This window comes from Plectropomus leopardus, chromosome 4, assembly GCF_008729295.1.
Source record: "Plectropomus leopardus isolate mb chromosome 4, YSFRI_Pleo_2.0, whole genome shotgun sequence".
Lineage (NCBI taxonomy): Eukaryota > Metazoa > Chordata > Actinopteri > Perciformes > Serranidae > Plectropomus > Plectropomus leopardus.
The window spans coordinates 18358500-18381437 of record NC_056466.1 but is presented as its reverse complement, the minus strand read 5'-3'; the positions used below and the strand labels follow the sequence as shown (position 1 = coordinate 18381437).

The window sequence follows — 22938 nt, the reverse complement described above, 5'->3', positions numbered from 1 at the left end:
CAATTAAGGACAAATTTGAAGTTCTTTTACTTTACTTCCATCTCATGCTACTTTATACTCAGCAGTAGCGGATTGTAACAAAGTGTATTTACTCAAGTTGTGTACTTAAGGACAATTTTGAGTTACTTGCTCATTTTACTCACTCAGCGGCGGAATGTGACTGAGTACATACTGTATATTCTAGTACTGTACTTAAGGACACACACACACACACACACATACATAGATATATATATTATTTTGCACAGTGTAACTTTTAGTTTATTTTTTTTAGTATATTTTGCTGCAATTACTTATGTACTCATATGAAAAAAATCCTGCATGGCAATGTTGGACTTTTACTTGTAACACTATATAGTATTGCTCATTTTACTTAGTGGCGGAATGTAACTGAGTACATACTGTATATTCTAGTACTGCACTTAAGGACACTTTGCACATATTTGTACTCTAACTTGAGTTTTTTATTATATGCTAATTTATACCTCTACCCCACTACATTTCAGAGGGAAATATTGCACTCTTTACTAGTTACTTTTTATAGAGAAAGAAAAGATATGACATGCAAATACTACCAATTTACCAAGTAGTAGAATAAGTTTCTAAAAATGGCTCAAATCACAACATTAAAATGCATTTACATGCATTTATTCGTGAATAAGATCATATTCTTGGAACACTTGCAAAGGAGCCATTTTGCATGAAGGGTACTTTTACTCTATACTTCAAGTACATTTGGCACACTTCTGTACTTTTACTCCAGTAACACATTGAATTTGGGACTTTTACTTGTTTTTTTTCCATTGTTGTATTGCTTTTTAACTTTTAACTTACCATTAGTACAAATTAGTAATTACCTGAACTAATATGAACTTTGAGCAAACCTCACATGAAGGAAAAGCTACTTATGCATCCGTTTAGTTTTATATACATCTATGTCAATTTCTGGCCTAAACTTTAGGTTAAGTGAAAGTCTTAAGTCAGCTAATTACTGCATTGTTTATCTCTTGTGAGGACAAGACATGTTGAACAAAAGAAGCTGCAATTGACAGAAGTCTTTAAATGAGTGACGGTGAGGTAAAACTATGCACGGCCCTCTCTCATATTCAGCATGTCAGACTCGTGAATCAGTTAGGACAGGTTGGGCAGGCACACACATGTACATATGCTCAGGTTACTTTTTTGTGGGTGTGTCAGCTCCACCTAACAAAACTGCATCTCGGCAGATATGTTTTTTCTGGATCATTGTTGCGACAGCTACCATTGCACTTGTAATTTGTAATATGGAATTTGGGGTTAACCCAATAAATACACAACATTAAAGGACAGATATTTGCATCTGCACATTGTTTAGTGGCAGATTATCAGTATAAATAACTGAACTTGGGCATTAGGAAGCATTATAAATAGGAAACTGCCAACACTCTGTAAGGATAAATGTATCTTTCGCAAAACATGTTTCTCTTAACATCTTCTTTAATGTCTTACAGATAAAAAGTAACTTGCATTAAGCAACACTATACATAAAAAGAAAGTAACAGAACTGTTAATATGTTTGAATACCATTCATCTACTGGAAAGAAAACTAAACTGATGAGTAAAACAAGACGAGCATGGAGCGCATTTGCAATTTAAATCAACGAATCCAAACACACACTGGCCTTGTCAACTAGGTCACTGAGTAAACACAGAACACACAACTACCTGTTTTGCATCTGGTTTGACAGAGGGAAAAGGGAGGAAAATACACAGGCCAACAGTCAGACATGTCATGACAGCAGTGCTCCTTTTTTGTTCATACAGAAAGTGAGTGTGCTGCTCCAGAAAAAAAGTGCGTCTATGATAGATTTTGCAACATTTCAGTGGCCTTTTCGAAAGAAATGAATTCACAAAAGATAGGAGGCCTGGTGTAAATACATTGGGACACTGCACACTGAGCTTTGGAATGAATACAACTGCAGAAAATGGCTTGTAAAACTCAAAGGGACATTTTATGTGGAGCAGTAGAAAAAGGTTTTGCAAAAAAATAAAACATTCTTTAAATATTTACAGCATTTGTAGACTTATCCTTAAAGTATCCGTGGTAATTTAACTACCTCTTCAGTTCTGGTGCACTTTTTGTGAACGGGGAGGACTGGATGTTTCCCAAATTAGTTTTTCCTTTGTCATCCGAGCAGAAATAACAGGAAAAAAGAGCCCAATCATTTGATTCCAAACCATCTGTTTAAAGCATATAAATTAAACCATTCACCACACAGATGTGCTAAGTGTTAATTCCTTTCCATCATCAACTTGGGCTCTCAGTTTTCATGCAAACAGGTGTCCCAAAAGTCAAGCTGCTAGGTTGTGTATATAAACAGAACCCAGTCACCCTTCACAGCCACTACTAACTGGTGCTTCTCTTCTCTGGTTGCACCAAAGCAACATATCCACTGATAAAGTCCATCTGTCACAGCAAAATTACTGATATCAGTCCTTACTCAAAGCCCATGCTGATAAATACATTTGGTTAATATACAGAACATAAACTAGAACTGATGAGACCAGGCATACTGGCTTCAAACTGAAGCATGAAGACTTATTTTTTTCACTTATTGTGACCACAAACTCTGGTAGAAAAGCTAGCAGTCAATCCAAATAGTCAAAGTCCTCAGGGATCCCAAAGGCTTTATTAATGCGGCTTTCATCAAAGGCAAATTTTTTCTTCGTCCAGGACTTGATGGCGAAAATATTGTCTGGAAACAGAAATGAAAATCTTTGTTTATAATGGGCCAACATACACTGATGCACTGGCTCCCTCGGTGTTAAATATAGTATCATAGATACAACAATATACGTGGGATGATGAAAATATTCCTGGACTTGAGAATGATGTTTGACTCCAAGAACAAACCATCTGTCTTGATGCTCTGAAGCACTTGCTCAATGCAGTTTTGGTGAAAGTTGATTTATTTTGGCTGATTATTACTTCCTGAACAGAAAACATTTACCATCAGTGAACATCTTTGAAACCTGAGAGCTTATCTCTGCAAATGTAGCGAATCTGATGTATCTTTGAGGGTGGGCACTCTGTGACAAAGCTCCAATTTGTGATGCCAGGTTTCTCATGTGTACCAGTATGCATAAAAAATCTTGCTAAGTGCAGATATTATATCATATACCTGTCAGGTACAGCTGTGCATAAGATGGAATTTTAGCAAGTTTTGAGACATGTTTCTAATAGAAACTTAAAATTGCATTTTTGGAACCTTCCCTCAACCATCACGAGGAAGTGAAATGTTGGCTAAACCAAGCCTTTAGTCCAACTTTAGTTTAAACTATGGGTTGGTAAATTAATTAGATTAACTCTTAATTAAACCAAATTATTCACTGTATATCCTTGATGATTAATACATATTATCACCCCAGTTTGTTTCAGTTTGACTCTTAGACCCCTTTACACCTTGCATTTAAATTCGTTTTGGGTGATCAGGTGGTGCTAGACCACATGAAAGTAAAAAAAACACATAAAGGATGGACTGTGATATATATATATATATATATATATATATATGTATATATATATATATACACATACACACACATATATATACACACACACACACACACACACAGGACTATTTCAAACTCGTGAGCTAGCAGCCATCAGCCGGTAAGCGAGCTAAGATTCGAGTAAGAAAGCAGCAAGATCACTTATGGATATTCAAGACACTCCTGGGTGCGGTTGAGATGAGACCAAGTGTCTCCTTTCAGCAAAAGTATACAAGCTAAACCTAGCAATTCATATTGCCTGAGTCATCTATGAAACAAAAGCTACACTAATGGTAGAGAATGGCTACACACGAACGGAGTGACGTTTGGTTGTTTGAGCTGCACAAATGGATCAGATCTCAATGTGGACTCTGTAAACATTAATACTAGGTGTAAATGTAATCAGGTGAAGTCACATCTAGAAAGAACCAACTTGACTGTACTTCAGCTTACAAGTCTACAAGTGGCCTAGATAACTTAAATCATTACTTTAATGACAGACTACAATTACATTCTGTTGCAGTTTATTTTACATCCAACGCGAGTTTCTGTGAATTGAAGGTAACCGCCCTTTAGAAATGATTCATGAGAAAGTTAAGAAATGTGAATGTGTCACACATTTAGAGAGTGAATCTAATAGCTTCCTGTAGATTAACACAAGTCTTATCAAGACCTGAAGTCAATAAACTAAATCTCGGTGTTAGTCAGGCCTTTCACCTGAGTCCTTAAGGGATAACTGTACTCCAGTTCTGATATGACGACATGCAGTCAAAGAGCGAGTGATTAGCTGCGTCAGGGCTCGTATGTGAGTCTTAATGTGTCGGTGTGTCTCAGTGCAACAAGACTTCAGGTTAAAGCCATAAATTAATTTGAAAAAACAAGGTCTGCTGTCACAGAACAAAATGTAGCCACAGGCAATTTAAGAAGTTGGGTTGTCACTTAAGCCTGCAGGGGTCGGTTTTGAGAAGCTAAAATAAGAGCGGCTACAAATCTATAATAACAGCGCATGGTTAATGTTTTGTTTGTTGTGTTGACTTGGTGAAAATGCAACCCAGTTACACACAGTATATGTTGAAAATGCAGCTGATTGACAGCAACCCAAGGCCAGAATAAATGTTGGTATTGTAAAGTTCTGCAAACCACAGACAAGTTAAATTCGCACATGTAAAGTGTAGCGGATATGGTGAAACTTAAAAAAATTTCTTCACGTTTCAAATATTATCTTGTGACAAATCAGTGGCTAACATGTGGTTAGGTTTAGGCACAAAAGGCACTTGGTTAGAAAAACATGTTTGGGCGTAAAATACCTGGTTTTGTCGCCAAAAAAAAGGCTGGTATGTCACTGCTCTCAAATAGTGGTCTGCTGCTTGGCACACCATCCACCATCCCTTTTTCTGATGTCAAAGTTGGCTTATTTTAATCAGAACTATTTCACTTTATAAATGTTGATATGGTCGTATGAAATGTAGAAATGTAACACTGTCATGTTTTGCAGAAAGGCAAAACACCAACATTTCATTCTGGCAACTGGGTTATTTACAGAACTGACAAAATAGTGTCATTAGTTGTAAAAGGATAGCTGAGAAAATTACAGCTTGTAGCAAAAAGGAAATGCTATGTATTCATTTAGTAGTGTCCACCCAAAACGAGGGAAGTACAAGTCATGGAAGAGGCAGATATGACTCATAGTTTCTTTAAATGAGAATAATTCTGGAAGTGCCAACAAAAACTGACAACGTGACTTTGCTGACCAGTTACAGGCCTGCTGACCCTAAAGAGTCAAAAACCACAGGCTGGCTGTTGCCATGATCCCAAAAGGTCTCCAAGGTTACCACTCAGGTCAATGAATACACACAGAAGGCCTGAGTGTTGACGGCTGGGAGGTGACACGTTGAACACAAAGTGGCCTTTACAGCTTGAGTTTTAAAGAGTAATCAATGGAATAAGACCCGCTACAGGGATCTGAAGTCATTTCTGTGTTGAATATTCAGAGGCAACAAGGTGGCAACTAAATTTAGAGCTGCAAGAATCATTACCCAACTAGCCAATCGACAGAAAAATAATAATTTTAGCTATTCCTCAAGCAAATATGTTAAATGTTTAGTGGGGTTTAGTGTCTTAAATGTAAAGATTTGATGGTTTCCTTTGTCATGTATAATATTAAAATGAATACCTTTGGGTTTTGAATTGTTGGCTGAATAAAACAAACAATCTGGAAATGTCACTTTGGGCTGTTTAACATTATAGCGCTCTTTTTTCACCATTTGCTGACATTTTACAGACCACATGATTATCGCTTAATTGAGCATATAATCTACATTTTTTTTTTTTTTTTTTTTTTTTTAAATGATGATTGTTTTCAATAAAAACTGCACAGCCTACATGTTTTCTCAACTAATCAACTCTTTGGTCTATGATTCATTGGAAAATGGTCAAATAAATGTCCATCACAATTTCCTCAAGCCTAAGGTGATGTTCTCAAATGTCTTGTTAAGTCTGTACAACAGTCAAAAACCACAAATTATTCAGCTTACTATAATTTACTCTAATACTGTAATACAAGTAAACTAGCAAGTTCTCAAATCAAATGTGTCATTTTTGCTTGAAAAAGGTCTTATACTACTGACCAGTTATCAAAATAGTTGCTTCTTTATTTCTTTTGATCAAGTGATTGATTAATCAACTAACTGCTGTAGCTCGATGCCAGACTTCTTAAATGTGCATGTATTAAAAATATGACTTACCTGTCCACCTGGAAACAGCTTCTTTTGCTACTACATTTGACTTTCCTGCAAAACAAAAATGAAGGTTTCAATTTCTGAATTATATCATACATAATGTCTGCAATGTGTGTTAAGAGTGAATTATTATTCATAGCAATGGAAGGAATAGGCTACATGAAAACATTAAGGTTTCTTATTTCTGACTTAAACTTAATGACACCTTTAGGCCAAGGCCTTTTTTAAAAAAACAGTATATTTAGTTAAACTTAATTATGTTGCTCTTTATGATGTCAGAAAAAAAGTCATGTTGCAGATGACACAGAACTGTGTCTATTTTGTTTTACAAATCCATACAGATTGTGTGTTTCGTGACCCATGCTTATGAGCAAGACTCGCATACTATGCCAGTGTAAAATAGGCCAAACAAACAATTGCTTAATGTGAAAGCCCTGCTGACAGTCTATTGACCTCGGAGAAGAAAATGCTTTCTGCAACAAATGTACTCCATGTCTGCTAAATAATAGAACAAAAGACAGAAAAAAAACTGGGGAAAATGCACACAAATGAAGGCCTGCAGCAAACAATATCCTTTATGGAGGAGAGTGTGATGAGTGATCTGATCGTTGGATAGCTACAGCCTAGCTGTATGAACAAGTGATTTACTATTAAATTAAAGTGGACAGTTTAGCCCACACCTCTCCAACAGCTGAAGCTGAAAAGAGCTGATCAACAGACCAAAAACAGCTGAACAATGTGCTCATGCACTCAAATTTTAAGAGACATATTTAGTGACCCATAAAACCAGATTCAAACAACAGCAGGTGACACCATGAAGCCGCCAGGTAGGCATCTGGAATAATTGCTTTATAAAATAACCTTTTGTAAAATCTGTATATCCAATAACTACACAAACACTTATTTGACTGCTGTGCTCAGGAGGCTGGGCTGCAACATCCTAAAATTGAGCCAATGTAAGCTAATCTAGCCCATGCTCAATTTATAGCAGGTTTTGCAGATTTCTTCCTGACTTGTCCTTCAAGAAAATCAGAAAAGTCTTCCAGTGCAAGGACTTGATCATTTGAAATATCATCATTTCAGCATTTATTGAGAATAAAAACAATGAAAACAAAAAATGATATCTAAAAAACAAACAGCAGCTGCAAGTAGGAGGCACTGAACTGAATAACTTCTGACTCAAAGACGTCTAAATGAGCCTACGTTGGCCTAGTTGACTAATTTCAGATCTGTTGTCCCTGGTCTGATGTTCAAAGGGCACCCTTTATATATTGTCATATACAGTTAGTATAGACAATTAATATAGTGGATGTGTATTATTTTATACACATACAGAAAAGTGATGTCATGCATAACAAAAGTGGGTTGAGAAAGGAAGAAAAGATAACAAAACAGTTTTGCTTTGGTTTAAAAAGAATTTCAAGAATTTTTAAGTCATTCTAAAAAACAAATAAAACTGTTGCAGTTTGCCCTCAATGTGGTTAAAAAAATAACCAGTTTCAATTCTTGACCAGCTTTTTAACTCTGCTTCCTCATATGGTTTCATACCTGCCAGGTGCATGCCTGCAGCTGTGATTTCTTTTGTGTTTTTGCCCTTCCCATGTTTGGTGGTTTTTAACTCCACCTTTGACCACATCACCCCACTGGTATCTGTGGGTGTGGTGTGGGTGTGGTACCATTGTCAAATATTTTGATCAGACATATCCAACTTATTTCAAAATGCTGTTTGTGCACTCGTTGGCACCAGCAGTAATATTGTCGGTGGTAATTACAATGAGCATGTGTGACTGTGCTTTTGATAGTAATTTGCTCTGAGCTAATGGGAACAGTAAAGCTTCTACACTGTTCAGTGTCACTGTTTTTTTCTACTTGCCCAGTTGCGCATGTGGGTCAGAAATCTGTTCTCCCAAAGTACATTTTCACATCCCCTGAAAAACTTTCTAATCTATCATTGGTTATCAAATAACAACTTGCCATTTCTTTAAAACAGAGACATCCCAGTTTTATCCACCTTACTTTCAAACTTGTGGCAAACTTTGCAATACATTGTTTAAGTTTGCCCAAATCCTCTAATGCCACCCAACTAATCTGCTGTTTCCTGTATAACTGAAATTTTCATTTCATATTCATATTCAAGTCTTTACATGCTGTAATTTTCTTGTGAGTGCCTGATTGGTACTGCTCACTTGCAACTCTCAATAGAGATAAAGGGAAGCGAGGTGGCTTAATACTATTCAGCTATGGAAAAAAAAGTGTATTTTTTTAAGTTAGGTAAGCTGCTAGATTTACTAGCCTGGCATGGCACTTCACTTGCACTTTACCCTGACATTGACTCTCCAATCAACAAATATATTTAAATTTGGTTTCAGATGGATTCGCCAGAATGTTTTATATGGGTGTGGCAACCACTGTCAAACCTGCTCAATGCAGACGACATCTCAAAGTCATTCAATAAGTAACAATTAGTACAAAATATGTTAAATGGACTGTACTTGTATAGCGCGTTTCTAGTCTTTTTGACTACTCAAAGTGCTTTCACAGGACGTGTCACATTCACCCATTTACACACACATTCACACAGTAGTGGCAGAGGCTACCATACAAGGTGCCACCTACTCGGTAGTAGCCATTTATACACATGCACACTCCGAAGACGCAGCAACGGGAGCAAATTGGGGTTCAGTTTCTTGCCCAAGGATACTTCGACATAGAGAGTGATGCACAGATTTATCTTTAAAAGGTCTAGTGTGTAGGATTTGGCTGCATATAGCAATAAGGTTGCAGACTGCAACCAACAGAAACTTCCAATTGGCCGACTCTAAACTGCGAAAAAGCAAATGGCCCGTCATTGTCTTTTCTGGGCTACTGAAGAGACAACGTGGACTCCATGAAAGAGGACCCACTGCTTATGTAGATATAAATGGCTCATTCTAAGGTAACAAAAATATGATTTTGTTACAGGTGATTATAAACTAAAGTTGATTATTATGATTATAAACTGTGCTCCTCATTGAGTTAACTGTGGGAGGAGCGGATCAAAGCAACCTCAGAGAGGAAGAGGTTAAGTATTCTGACCTCGCTGCCGAATGCGAGGTTAGCTGGAAAGCCATAATCTATCACCATCTATCATCTATCAAGTGAGATGCTTTGTTGGTACGTCAGCCGTTCACCTCATGAGGGACATGGGTGTAATCGCAGCAAACCAGCAGAAGACCCTCAAAGGCTTTGCTGAAGAGGCTGAAAGGAGCAGCTTCTGGTTGCTGCAGGAGGTGGCAGGGAGACGTCCCTGCCACTGCTTCGCCACCAGGAGACGTTCTGGGTATAAGGAGCGGAAAATTGGTGATTGGTGGCACCCGGCTGACGACCCTGCAGCTAGCAGACCATTGGGCACCAGAGAAGGTGCAGCAGGCAGTAATGCCACAGCAGGATAACACCTACCTGTTTACTCAATGCAAACATAGTTTGCCAATTTATCCCCCTAAAACCTACAAACTGGGTTTTTTAAAAGTATGTTTTATTATTCATATTATTCAATTATTATTATCCATCATTATAAAATCCCTTTCCTAAAAATACTAAAATTAGAAAAGCCTTTTATGGTTACATGTGTGTATAATAATGATGCAACAGTTGCAATATGCAAAATATTCCATTATGATAACAACTATTGCACTGTAAATGTAACTTGTAACTTTCACGACTGGTCTCAAAAGACGTTTGTTTTAAAGATGCTCTCTGAACCAATGAGTATCACTGCATGAACAGGTCTGAGCCCATTCTGCAAGTTCAGTCCACCCCTCAGGAGTAGATATAATGTAACACACTGTAACACTGTGCAGAGCTGCACACAGCCATCAAAGAACAACTGAAGGTGCTCTGAGGTGAGATGGTAATCTGTATCTAAGCTGTGTGTGTGTGTGTGTGTGTGTTTGGTTAAAATATTAAAAAAAAAAGGAAAATAACACCTGTAGGCAAGTGGAAACAATGATGAATGTGACAGCGAAGCACAAAAAGAGAAAGCCTCTCCTCTATCCGTCTTATTATTAATGGGTATATTTGTTGAATTTTGGTGCAATCATTATCTGTTGAACATTATATAACTTTAAGTCTAAGCAGAACATACTGTATAAAGAGAAATAATATATAAGGATATAAGGATAGACAGACAGAGAGACTGAAATTTTGCAACAGTCTTCACAAACTTTGGAGACTGATGCCCTGGATTCCACATGTTCCCCCTGGAAATAAAGACAAACGTCTTCTCCATTTACATACAAGATCATACAACCAGTATGGCTTAAACATTTAGTGCTTAATTGTACAATACTTATAGTTTTTATTCACATTTCAGTATTGCATTAAAGAAAGAAAGGAAGAAAGAAAGAAAGCTGTCCTGCGGTTTGGATTGGGAATCTAACAGCTGTTGAAGTGCTTAAGTTTGGCAATAACTTTATCACAGGCACCAGGGACTGAGTTCCTGCAAAGGGTCTAACAATGTGATCCTGAAGCTATTTCTCTGGGACCCACATAAAAACAAAGTTGAAACAGAAAACTTTTTAACTTTTCTCCCCCTAGCGTTTCCAAGTGGTATTATTGTTGGCGTCGCTGTCACAAAAACAAATGGTTCACTTTCTGTTTTCCTTAGAGCCTTGCAAAGTCTTTTTCTTTTCTACAGTTAAGCCAAATTAATGCAACACTATTTTCATGGTCATCAGATTGCTGTTGTAATTACGCTACATACGTTTGTGTCTTCTAACTGAAAACATCTTTTACCAGGAGGAATCCTCAATAAGTGTTTTATGGACTGAGTGGGCTGAACCGCAACCCGGGGTCACGAGGGTGCTTATTAGAAAAAATTAACATCAAAAAATGAAAAAGCAGTGTTATAAGTAAGTAATTGGGCAAATTACTTAAAGAAACATCCCGTACAATAGTCCACCTTCCCTTTCTCTGTCACTTTCAAACACACGCACATACACAACTTGGAAAGCTCTGCTCGTGTCCGTCCTTAACCTAAGCGTTGCGCTCTTATTCTCATTAGATTGCCAACAAAGTACCCGACAGGTACAGATATTAGCGTGGTAGATGTCTGGGAAATGTCTGCGATGCATCAGTGAGCGTGTGTCCTGCAGGAGTTCACACATAGTGCTCAACTGCCAAGCCAACGCTGTTTTGCTTTTGATCTGGGGCTTTTGTCAGGAAGCTCCAAAAACTGTTGGTAAGCGGAAAATCAGGGCTAAAGCTGCGTAGTGTTAACGCAATTTCCGCTACTGGGGATAGTAACCGCAAAGACCTTAAATTAATACTCTTTGTTAACTGGCAATCTGGCGACCCGGGAAAACAAAAGCACTATCGCTTTTCTGTGATTGCACAATGGTTGACAAACTTCCTTCGTGCTGTAAATGGAGCCTTCATCTCTCCAGAAGATCATGCTGAGTGGCAAACACACTCGCATAGTGAAAATGAGGCTGGAAGAGAGCCAATCAAAACACTTCGGTTTCATTATTATATAGCCATTATATTTGTGCAATCAGCATTTACTTCATAATGATAAGGTAAAGCAAAACATTCATCTTCTTCCATTTTAAAACATACAGTGTCATTTTGGATTTTGGCAGCAAGCCAGTACAAACTTTATTCTGTATTCTTACACATACACTATATAGTGTAGAGAATATTCAGCCACTATACATGTGGCAACAGCCGTAGTGAAAAAAACATATGACGCTTTTCTGGTTTACTTAAACCCTGTTGTGATCTAAATTCCTTTGGGGCTAAATTCAGAGAAATTTGGCCATAATTATAAAGATACAGTGTCAAATACTCAATATACTCAAGATTCATCCTAAACAAAGTCCAGCTACCTTTGGCATATTACTTACATAGTAGACTATAACCAAGGTGGGTCTTCATTTAAGTGAAAGTAAATACCTTAATTGTAAAACTGCGCTAATATTTATCCTAATTTTTTACACCCAAGCCACAAAACTGAACCTAACTTAATTTAAAACACCCAAATATCTGATTTCAATTAGCAGAAAGTGGATTATTTGGGACTTTGCATGCATGTCTATGTGATTATCAGGACGCAGACAGTATTCGAGTCATGTTAGAGTGGAAAAAAACAGCAGATATGTGTGCAGACTAAATACATGCTTGATGTTACAATCGGGAGGTGCAGTTGAACAGACCAAATATTTTTATGACACTACACATGTCACGTGTACATAACGTAACACACCCCTTTATCACAGGTCAGTGGTAACATGAACTCAAGGCAGTGCAGGATTTTTGTAATACCACAAATAGCGGTATTCATTATGTGGACAGATATCAGAAGAGGTGTGTCAATAAGTCATGGTCAGTGGCCTCGCCTTTTTCTCTGTAAATGCTTTTAACCCAGTTACATGGTTATTTAGACCAAAATTAAAACTGACATGCAAGTTTTACAGCCAGACCAGATAACAAAAAAAGTCTCTCTTTCAGCAGAGCGGTTCAAAAAGTTCACACATACCGTCTTATATCAACATGTAACCAGTCTGTGGTTCAAGCTGACGGTTAAAAACTGACGTAAGGGTGCATCTGAAGTAACCACTTGTGATCAGTTTTCATTTCCTTGTTCACATTTGATTTTAACCATGAGAAACTGATTCTGCAGCTTAACAAAATGCTTGTTTGTTCTTGGCAATAAGATTAGGAAACAAGGGCACCTGTGACCAAAACACCACAAAATTATGACCCAAGTTGTGTGACTTAGGCAAATTAACTATACCCCAATGTGTTTGGAAGGATTTTCATTCATACGTTCATGAAGGGACACCAACAGAATGGGCAGAGGGTCACACTGTGAAACTACCAAAGAAAGGTGACTAAGGACTGAAGGAACACCTCACTCTCTGTACCCAGCAAAGTCCTCAACCCAGTCATTCTCGACCGTCTCCAGGAAGTCGTAAATGACAGGCTCCGGGACCAGCAAGCAGGATTTTGGAAAGATCGATCATGCACAAATAACATAGCAACACTACGCATCATCACTGAACAGTCGACTGAATGGAACACATCCCTCTACATAAACTTCATCGACTTTGAGAAAGCATTTGACAGCTTAGACAGAGCAATCCTATGGCAGCTTATGGACCACTATGGTATTCCCACCAAGATCACAAACATAATTAAGAACTCTTATGAAGGAACATCATGCAAAGTCATCCATGCAGGGCAACTCTCCCAGAGCTTTAATGTCACGACAGGTGTCAAGCAGGGATGCCTACTGTCACCATTCCTGTTCGTCCTGGCAATAGACTGGATCCTGAGAGCAACAACTGAGGGGATGAGAAATGGGATCCAGTTGACAATGTGGGAGCAGCTGGATGACCTTGACTATGCGGAAGACATTTCTCTCACACACAGATACAAATGCAGGAGTTGGATTGGATGCACCCTCAGAAAACCGGTCACAGACATCACCCGACAAGCCCCGAAATGGAACCCCCGAGGAACAAGGAAAAGAGGTCGACCCAAGAACAGCTGGAGGAGGGGGATCCAGGAAGAAATGACGAGGAGTGGGCTTAACTGGGGAGACCTAGAAAAAACTGCGAATAGCCGAGTGAAATGGAAGTCATTTGTTAATGGCCTTTGCCATGTGGAGGTGCGAAGGGCTTAAGTCAAGTAAGTCAATAAGAGTAGGTGATTTTGATTGGTGGCCAAGTTCGAGGTAGGTGGTGGTGGAGTACCCAACGGTACCTTTATTCTTTCATAACAAAAATGTAATTTTTGAACAATATGCAGGGGTGACGTAGTAGACTAAAATGCAAATCTGCTCCTCTGCTCTTTTCTATTCACACATAGAAGTAATCTTCTGTCTCTGTCTGTCGCTCTTTTCTATTCACACATAGAAGTAATCTTCTGTCTCTGTCTGTCTGTCTGTCTGTCTGTCTGTCTGTCTGTCTGTCTGTCCGTCCGTCTGTCCGTCTGTCCGTCTGCTTGTGTGTGTGTGTGTGTGTGTGTGTGTGTGTGTGTGTGTGTGTGTGTGTGTCCACTCATCTAACGGTGACACTAGTCTATTACTAAATTATGATGGATGTGGTTGGCATCCCTATATTTGACATTTAGCGAGAGACAACATAGACATAATGCAGATTGTAATGCACAATGTTGTATTCATTATCAGGTGTGAAACTACTAATTTGTGGTAGTTTGAGTCATATAGAAGCTCCTCGAGTGGTTTGTTTCTTGAACGTTTTCTTTCCTCTACCTTGATGAGCCATCACATGTTGAAATCCAGTTTTTTAGCTTTTTCTTTGGTGATTCTTTTTTTGTTTTGTTTTTCAGCTACAGATGCTAACTTAAAGCTTTCTGTACGATGATTCTACCAACTGTCAAAACCTCACACAAAATACATGTTACAAAATACAAAAGATTTTAAATCCAATGGCAACCGTTGATTCAACCTTGTTAGATAAGCACAAGACAAATCAACAAATTTCTAGTACTTAGCCCAAAGTCATGCATAGAAAATGGAGACAATGTAAACCAGGAGCAACAATATTACCTTTGTGAAGATTGTAACAAAATATTGATATAATACAACCTCATACGACTTTACACAACACCAACAACAGCTCAAAAACAATCACCGAGCTTTATCACCATCACTCTGACATGGTGTCTAAATTTTAAGTTTCACAGAGGGACTTTATGGTACTGGATTGCATAACATTTTACGGGGGCTAGATCTCTCTGGTCAGTGATCGTAGGTGACTTGATTGAGCTAAAGCTTAAAACACGCATGATGCATCTGTACTCACTCATCTCCTCGACGACCTCTGGGTCACATTCTCTGTACTTCTCCAACTCGGCCTGCAGCTGAGTTCGTTCCTCTCTCAGAGCCTGCAGCTCCTTCAGCAGAGAGCTCCTCTCCGTCTACACACACACAGATCACTGTTGTGATGCTTATTTAATAAGTGGATTATTATTTTATATTAATCACTTTATTCTGAAGAATGTATATATTTTTCAGTAAAGACTGGAAGTATATAAACATTTCCTTACTGTATCTTCACGTCCTACTTTGGCTTTTTCAATCGCCTTCTCTACAGACACTTTTCGCTGCTTCGCTTCAGAGATCTTTAAAATAAGAAAAAAACCAATAGTGTTTTCTAAAGGCAACAAATGAAAATTGATTAGCCCATCTTCTACCAGAGAGGGGAAGCTCCTGTAAGCTGGTCTTTGTAACTTCTGTGTATCCACTATAGGCAGAAAAATGTGTCACTAGAAATGAATCATTTATATTCAGATATAAATGATTCAAATTCAGTTTCTGTGCATTTCTCTGCCAATAATACACCCATTAAACCAAAATTGCTCATGACTGCCCACTGTGGTGCATTAGAAGCCACTGGTTCATTCACATTAATAGCTAATTTTACTGCTGTCAGTTGTATATAAAAGTATGCTTTACAATTTATTTTACAGAAAGAGAAGACGCTGGGTTTTAATCTGTTTGGAAAGATTTTATAGAGCCAAAATCACATAAACACATTTACATTGCTGTGTTTATAGATAATATAATTTCAACCATCTCATTCCACATTACGGATCCACACCGCTCATCTGTTGTGGCATGTCATCCAGGCCTGTGTATTATATGCTTATTGTATAATCACACGTCATTATTTGGTGACAGATTGCTGCTCTACATCATTTAACTTCTGTCCCAGAAATCTGGTGACCATCATTCTCTGAGGAGTCACCACCCTCACACCATCTGTCTGTCATGCAACAGGAGAGGGAAGTAGGACGCAACAGACACACAGAAATTCGAGCAGTGTTACTTTCTGTGACAACAGATCTCCCACAAACGACACTAAATGCAACATTGGAGGGGCATCAGTTAAGTTAGAATTTTCAGAATTGTTGGAGTTTTTTTTGTATTTATGAAATTCTGTTTATTTTGAACATAAAAAATTAGGAAAAAAATAGAATCAGGGTGACAGTACCAAACGCTTAATTTGAATTCTTTTTAGAACTTTTCAAAATCAATTTTAACTAAATCATCTTTTTTCTTATTAAAGTATTGCAGATCAGCATAAAGGTAAAGTAGTTTATATGTGGGTCCATGTAGAAGTAGGTTTCATGCAGGGATAAGGTTATGAGATTAAGTTAGGCATATCTTCATTTTTCCAACAGGCAAGTGCATGCATTTATTATATTAATAATGACAGTATTCGGTTCTGTGGCCTGTTTATAGATTTGTACCATCAAAAATGTTGACTTGACAGATGAGCTTGACTCATTTTGACAAAAATCAACTAAAAGAAAAAATAAATTTAATTAGATCAAATGCTGCTGAGCAGTGTCCTCTTAAAACAGAAAACACAAACAAACCTTTGAAAATGTATTAAAATCTATGTCTTTGTAATGGAAACCCTCTGAAGACATGCTGAACATCATAGTGTCTGTGCTGCTTAAACAACATGTTCTCTACTCATTGTGTTTTGTCTTGTGATATCTGCGGCTTTTGAGAAATATGGTCACTGTTTTCACCCTGAAAGCCAGTGTCCTCACCTGTTTCTGCAGCTCCTCCAGTTTGCGTTTGCGAGCATGCAGAGCCTTGCTGGGAAAGGCCCAGTAGTAGTTGGAAGTACCGACTCTTTCACAGTCCACCATGCTGTCGTCCACCAGGCTCTGCAGCACGTCCTTCACAGTCATGGGAGCTTAAAGCACCAAAGAGAGGAAAACCAATGTTAAAGTTGCACAGTCCTTCATTCTCTGTCTATTATACTGCCTCCGCAGCAGTTGATGCTATTTGTGGATTATTGATTTAATTTCTGGATGACTGACTAACAGTAGAGGTATAACTGTTTCAAGCTTGGAGGACTTGGGGCGATTTAAATGCCTCTGATGTTAGGTATGAGATTGCATTCTACTCTGAGGCTTTATAAAACACAAGTCAGCATTAGGTCTCATTTTTACTGTTGGTGGGGCATACCCCTAAAATGTTCACACAACTTAACCCACACATCTGCAGCATATCTGACAGTTTTATGCTTATCTGAAAGAACATTGCATGAGAGGATGTAATTGAGCACAAGTTCCATCTTGAACAGTGTCAGCGGTGAAATGTGATACTCCCACACGTTTACAGAGCTGGTCCACTGTGAAACTGAAAGAGCTTATCTGCTGTGTTGAGGGCTGAGCTGTGCTGAGTCCTGAGAGGATGTTGAACGGCAGCGAAAAATAAAAACGAGTAGCGAAAGTGAAAAGCACCATGGATTGATCAAACTAACTCTGTATGTGCATGACTCCAGAGCTTTTCTGTTTCTGTTTTTGACCCTTTTCAACTCAACAAACTATTCTGCCTTTTAATGGTTACCAGTCTGTTATTACCACTTTTTTTTTTTTTCAGTTCAGCTGAGATCACTCCCTTGGCTCCTTTTTCTCACATGTTCTCCCTTTCTACAAGAAAATGTGCCCATAATGCAGATCTCTAGTTGCCCCATCCCCCCATCACTCAGTAACTACATCATGCCCAAGTAAGGGGGACAAAAACATGTGCTTTTAATCACAGCAACACGATCCAGTTTCTCCAGATTAATGTTATGTCCACTCTAAAGCAAAATCACTCCTCAGTTCACCAAAACATACACAACACAGCTTTGTTCCTCTGCTGCACTTAAAAATCTTCAAAAAGTTTGTGTTTTTGTAAATGTTCCCCCGATACTCAAAATGTCAGGCTCCGTGCTGATGTTGAGGGAATGTGTTTTATTTAAAAACCGAAAGCTTTCAGCGGTTCTCTGCACTTTGAGATTGCTGCCATTGATAGGTCTGCTTCTGCTTATACAAACTAAGAACAGTTAAGACGGCAACAGCTCGTCCTGGTTGCCATGGTCATGTTTCAAGCATGTCCCCACAATGTTTTCAAAAATGCAAGAGAGTGCACTGATCGTTGACACTGACCGTATGGTCTAAATTGATATTGATATGGTATTTTACCTAAATATATAATATGTAACTTTTCCACATTACCATGCAATACAACCACTTGACCAATGTTATATTATATTGAGTTGTATATTTGCATCATTCCAAATGCTTCCAGCTATGTTCAAACTCAAAGAAATCTCTAATTGTATTCAAGGTCACAGTTTGCGTTGTTTAGTTTCTGTCACCTGTCAGTGGCATCATATCCTCTTTGCATGTGCGTTACACTTGTGAATGTCTGCCAGAGGCTGAGATAAATTGATTTTTTAGCTGGTTTTAAGCCACATTTTTACAATACAGTTTTTAACTTGGTTGTTTTTAGCTGTGTTTTAACATATATAAATGTTACATATAATTATATATACATATACACAGGCTGAGCAAATGTTGGCGGCAGCTCCGCTCCAACCCCCACCGTGCTGAACAGTGTAGAAGAAACTTGTTTTTAAGTGTTTTTAACGATTTAAATCCGTGGGTCTGTTGGTTTTGGAGAGGAGGAGACCTCTGTGGATAATTTGGCTGCTGGTATAAACATCCTGAATATCTGGACCTTAAGTTATTAGAGAAAAAAAAATGAGCACACATCAGCAGGACCTGAGCTAGCAGCCTCTCACCAATAAGCAGAACAGCACTGGAAAAACACTGAGTTGGATCGTGAAACTGTTTTATTCAGTGTTTTTACCACTTAAATCACCTGGTCAGTTTGTTTTGGAGAGGAGGAAACCTCTGTGGATAATTTAGCAAAGAAAATCTTCTGAACAGTGAACACCGAAGGACTTCTAACTCAAAGAACTGACGGCATTGCTCCATCTTTTGTTATTGTTTTAACGGAGACACCTAGAGGCAGGAAATTACATATTAAGGGAGAAGAAGACATCTTTTTTTGATCCCTGAGGGGAAGTTACATTTTTTCACTCTGTTGTTTGTACACTGAATACACACACATGCACAGTCAGGACTTCTACACGTGCATTTAACCGAGGGATGTCAGAGCAAGGGGGCTGCCCATGAACACGTGCCCCAAACACTGTTAGGTGCCGTGCTCAAGAGCACCTTTCCAGTGCCCAGGAGCATGAAATGGCACCTCTCCAGTTACCAGTCCGCACTCTGTGTTTGGTCCGCACAAGGACTTGACCCTCCATTTCCCAATTCAAGGCCATGTGGACTGAGCTACTGCAGCCCCAACTGTAATACTGTATGTTTAAGAGACCATAGTTGGTATTCGTGCATCTTTCATCCCATTTATTACTCTTCAAGCACACTGCAGTTCTAATCATATATATTTGACTGTTCACCTGCTGAGTGACCAGCTAATTATCTGCTGGTCTCACTAACACTGATGCTCATGTTAATAAGTGTGAAGTGTTTTATTTTGTATTTTCTGTAAGAGCTACTTATTTTTGCCAGAATCATATAGTCTTATGCATGACCTGTCTGAATGTGTGGTTGACAGGTCAGAGTGTAACAGTGCAGACCTTTCTGATGAAAGTCCATGTTCGACTAAAGTGTAATGCAACAATAAATACCTCTGTACGCTTTCGAATATCTGCCGACTGACTGGATGAAATATGAGATCAGTGTGGTGCATGGGGTAAAACATGCAAACAAAATTCAAAAACATCATGACTGTGCCGTCAGTGTGCGAGTGTGGGCGAATGTTTAACAGATGAGCAAATTGCACCTTGTGTGTGAATGGGCGGATGTGGCACGTGGCATAAGAGCACTCTGAGTGGTCCTTAGATTAGAAAGGCGCTGTACAAGTGCAGGTCCATTTACCATACATTTATGTTATATGAAAATATGAGGATATTCATATCCAAAATTTAAGCACATTATGCTTTTCCTGTAGAATTCTCCTGTGTGTCTCCTGTTTGGACTCAGCTCCCACATTTGTGTTTTTCTCTTAAAAAATTAGAGTGTTTTATATATTTGGTTAGGAACCAGTGCCGGGAAAACACAAAGAAGAAGTTGCCATACTTTGTTAAACAGGCAGCCAGTCTGAACACATTTGAACAGACCCTTTGAAATATCAGTGTAATGATGTTTCTCTACTAAAGCTGTTAATCATTACTCACCTATGCCTTTTGACTTAGGGGCGATCTTTTCTATATCCTTCAGCTGAAACACATCTTTCTACGAAGAAAATGACAGAACACAATCAAGAAAAAAAAATATTTTTTTGTTTTTACATCATAGTATCACAGAAAATGGAGCTGTGTAACATCAGTGTCTGTATCTAAGTTTTTGGCTGTGCTTTATTTGGGCTTTCTGGAAATTAATAAAACTGATATAATCATCTGTTTATATTCACTACTGTTGTAAAATATACAGTAACATGACTTTGCCATTTGTGGTATTTTTATTTATGTTTTACATATTAAGGGCAGCCTAAAAAATATTTTTTTTCTGTGACTTACTTCCTTTGTAAGAACTCAAACTCTTTAGTTTTTTTTTATTGTTTCAAAATTCTCATTTTAACACTGTCTGATAGTGATGGGTAGATAAGTCTGAGAGTATGACTTAGCTAAGTTAGAAACAGTATTTGTTTGTGCAGATGAGAAAGAAAACCACAGGTGATGCATTTCTTCTAAAAACAACCTGTTCTGTATCTGCTGCAGGTTTTTAAAATTATAACACAAAACCGCTAGACTGTCACTTGATTATGTTTACTGCAGTTTGCATGTTTTTGCTTGCACAAAAAGCAGCTGGACTAAATCAAAATAAGCAACTTTAAATCAATACCCTTTTTGTTCAGAAAACAAAACTCATGATAATACTGAGAAGTAAGAATAATGATTAGCATGAAGATTAAATCCATGCAGTCACACTGTAATCAAGACAGCACAATGGAGATATGAAGAGCTCATATTATATTGATATAGTTCCTGCTTTAAACTGTTGTGTGGTCACCTGCGATGGAAAAACTCACCGATTCAAAGAAAATCTCCATCATGCGAGCTCTTTTCTCCTCCAGACTTAGTCCTTTCTTCTTTGACTGTAACAGAAAATTGAATGTAACACAGGGCCTGGATAATTGTATTAACAGCAGCTAATATGCCACTTTATTTGACAGCAATAGAGTGAGTGGCAGTATTCATTTCGGATTCATTTCCTGGTATTTATCAGAATCAGAAATACTTTATTGATCCCTGGAGAGAGATTGTCATTCGTTTCAGTCACTCTGATGCCAGTAAAGAGAATTTTCTCAAACAGAAAAAAGTATCAGCACAAGTATACAAAAATGTAAAATAGAAAATAAAAATAGTAAGAGTAAACAATTAACACAGTATGTAAATATTTCAAATAAAGTAAATGTAGTATGCTAAAATAAAAAAATATATATAAATGTAAGAAATACAGCAGGCTAATGAACAATTAGCACTAATATGTGAATATTTAAATTATAATATGGATAATGTGTGAGTGTGTAAAATATAAGACTGTGCTTTACGTTACAATGCAATATATAAAACTAGTATTCAAGTTAAAAATATAAAAACATAAAGATATAAACGTGTGCAAAGCTACAACAACGAACAACACGATTTACAAAAGCGAGGATAACAATATATACAATGTATATACAATGTGTAACGTGTTAGATATAGCCAACAGTGCAATAAGAAACAAAACATGAAGATGTGACAACACATCTACAATTTGCAGCACTTTGAAATATGCATGTTTAATATAAGCTGTCGCGGCTCTTTATTGCATATCTGTCTGTATCTCTGCATTAGTGTTGCTGTAATGCAGCTTCCAGCCACCACAAACAGCACTGGGCAACAGCGAGGGAAAAAATGGATTACATGACATTCTGCAAGCTCATGGAAATAACACAATTTAGACCTTATTTATGTTTTTGTTATTTGACGAGGTCTTTCCTCCCCTGACAGTCAGCAGAGAAGTTCATCTCTTCTCCGGTGCATATTCATTAGTCCTGCATCAATGGACGTGAGGAGCTTTGAAATGCTGCCGTTACCCAAAGTAAACTAATACAGGAGAGATAATATTACGTAGTACGACGGTCCCGGATCAAAGACACTTACATTGGTAACGTAAGTGTAGCGTTATAACTCTAAAATATTTAGTAATAACTTAGTGAAGTTACTGTCAGTTGTTAACTTAGCTAAAGCTGATGTAACCGTTAGCTGACAGCTAGCTTGTTAACGCTAGCCTGCTCATAAGCGTCGGTTGTATCTGATTACTGACACATCAACTGCAGGTAAAGCTGAACATCTTCTTACCATTTTATAGCGATGGCTGCACCAGCAACGTCCACTGACATTAAGATTTGCGTTTAAATACGTTATATTGCGCCGTAGAAGTGTTTGTAATCCGTGTAAAACGCTCAACCAGTAGACTGAATCTCCCGCGGAAGACTGTGACGTATAATCTGCTGCCTTCTCCGCTCCTCGTAAACTTTAAATATCCTCAGGTACTGTGCTGAGGTGTCACTTGTTAACAATTGTTGATGGTGGCTGTGATGAGTATTTAGAAAAATATGTAGGCATATAGATTATTTGTACTGAAACATCATATGTGTGATGGGGCCGCAAAAATGATCATGTTTGCCTCCGTTTTGGTGTCGTGTTCGCCCTAGTCTTGATAATTTCCGACTGCACTGGAAGGCATCATGCTGTAACAGGGAGGAGCGATGTTGATTAACTTCAGCTGATGATTTTCT

At 38.1% G+C, this 22938-nt stretch overlaps 1 protein-coding gene across 1 annotated transcript; it reads right to left on the bottom strand.

Annotated features, from left to right (window-relative positions):
* Positions 1–1492: 1492 nt before the first annotated feature.
* Positions 1493–22744, bottom strand: mnd1 (meiotic nuclear divisions 1 homolog (S. cerevisiae)). Its single transcript, XM_042485529.1, has 8 exons — positions 22499–22744; positions 21181–21246; positions 20327–20384; positions 16836–16984; positions 15321–15395; positions 15077–15191; positions 6276–6320; positions 1493–2735 (listed from the first exon to the last, which is right to left on the bottom strand). Exons 1-8 carry the CDS (start codon positions 22499–22501, stop codon positions 2629–2631), a joined length of 618 nt encoding a protein of 205 aa, XP_042341463.1. The 5' UTR covers positions 22502–22744; the 3' UTR covers positions 1493–2628.
* Positions 22745–22938: the final 194 nt, after the last annotated feature.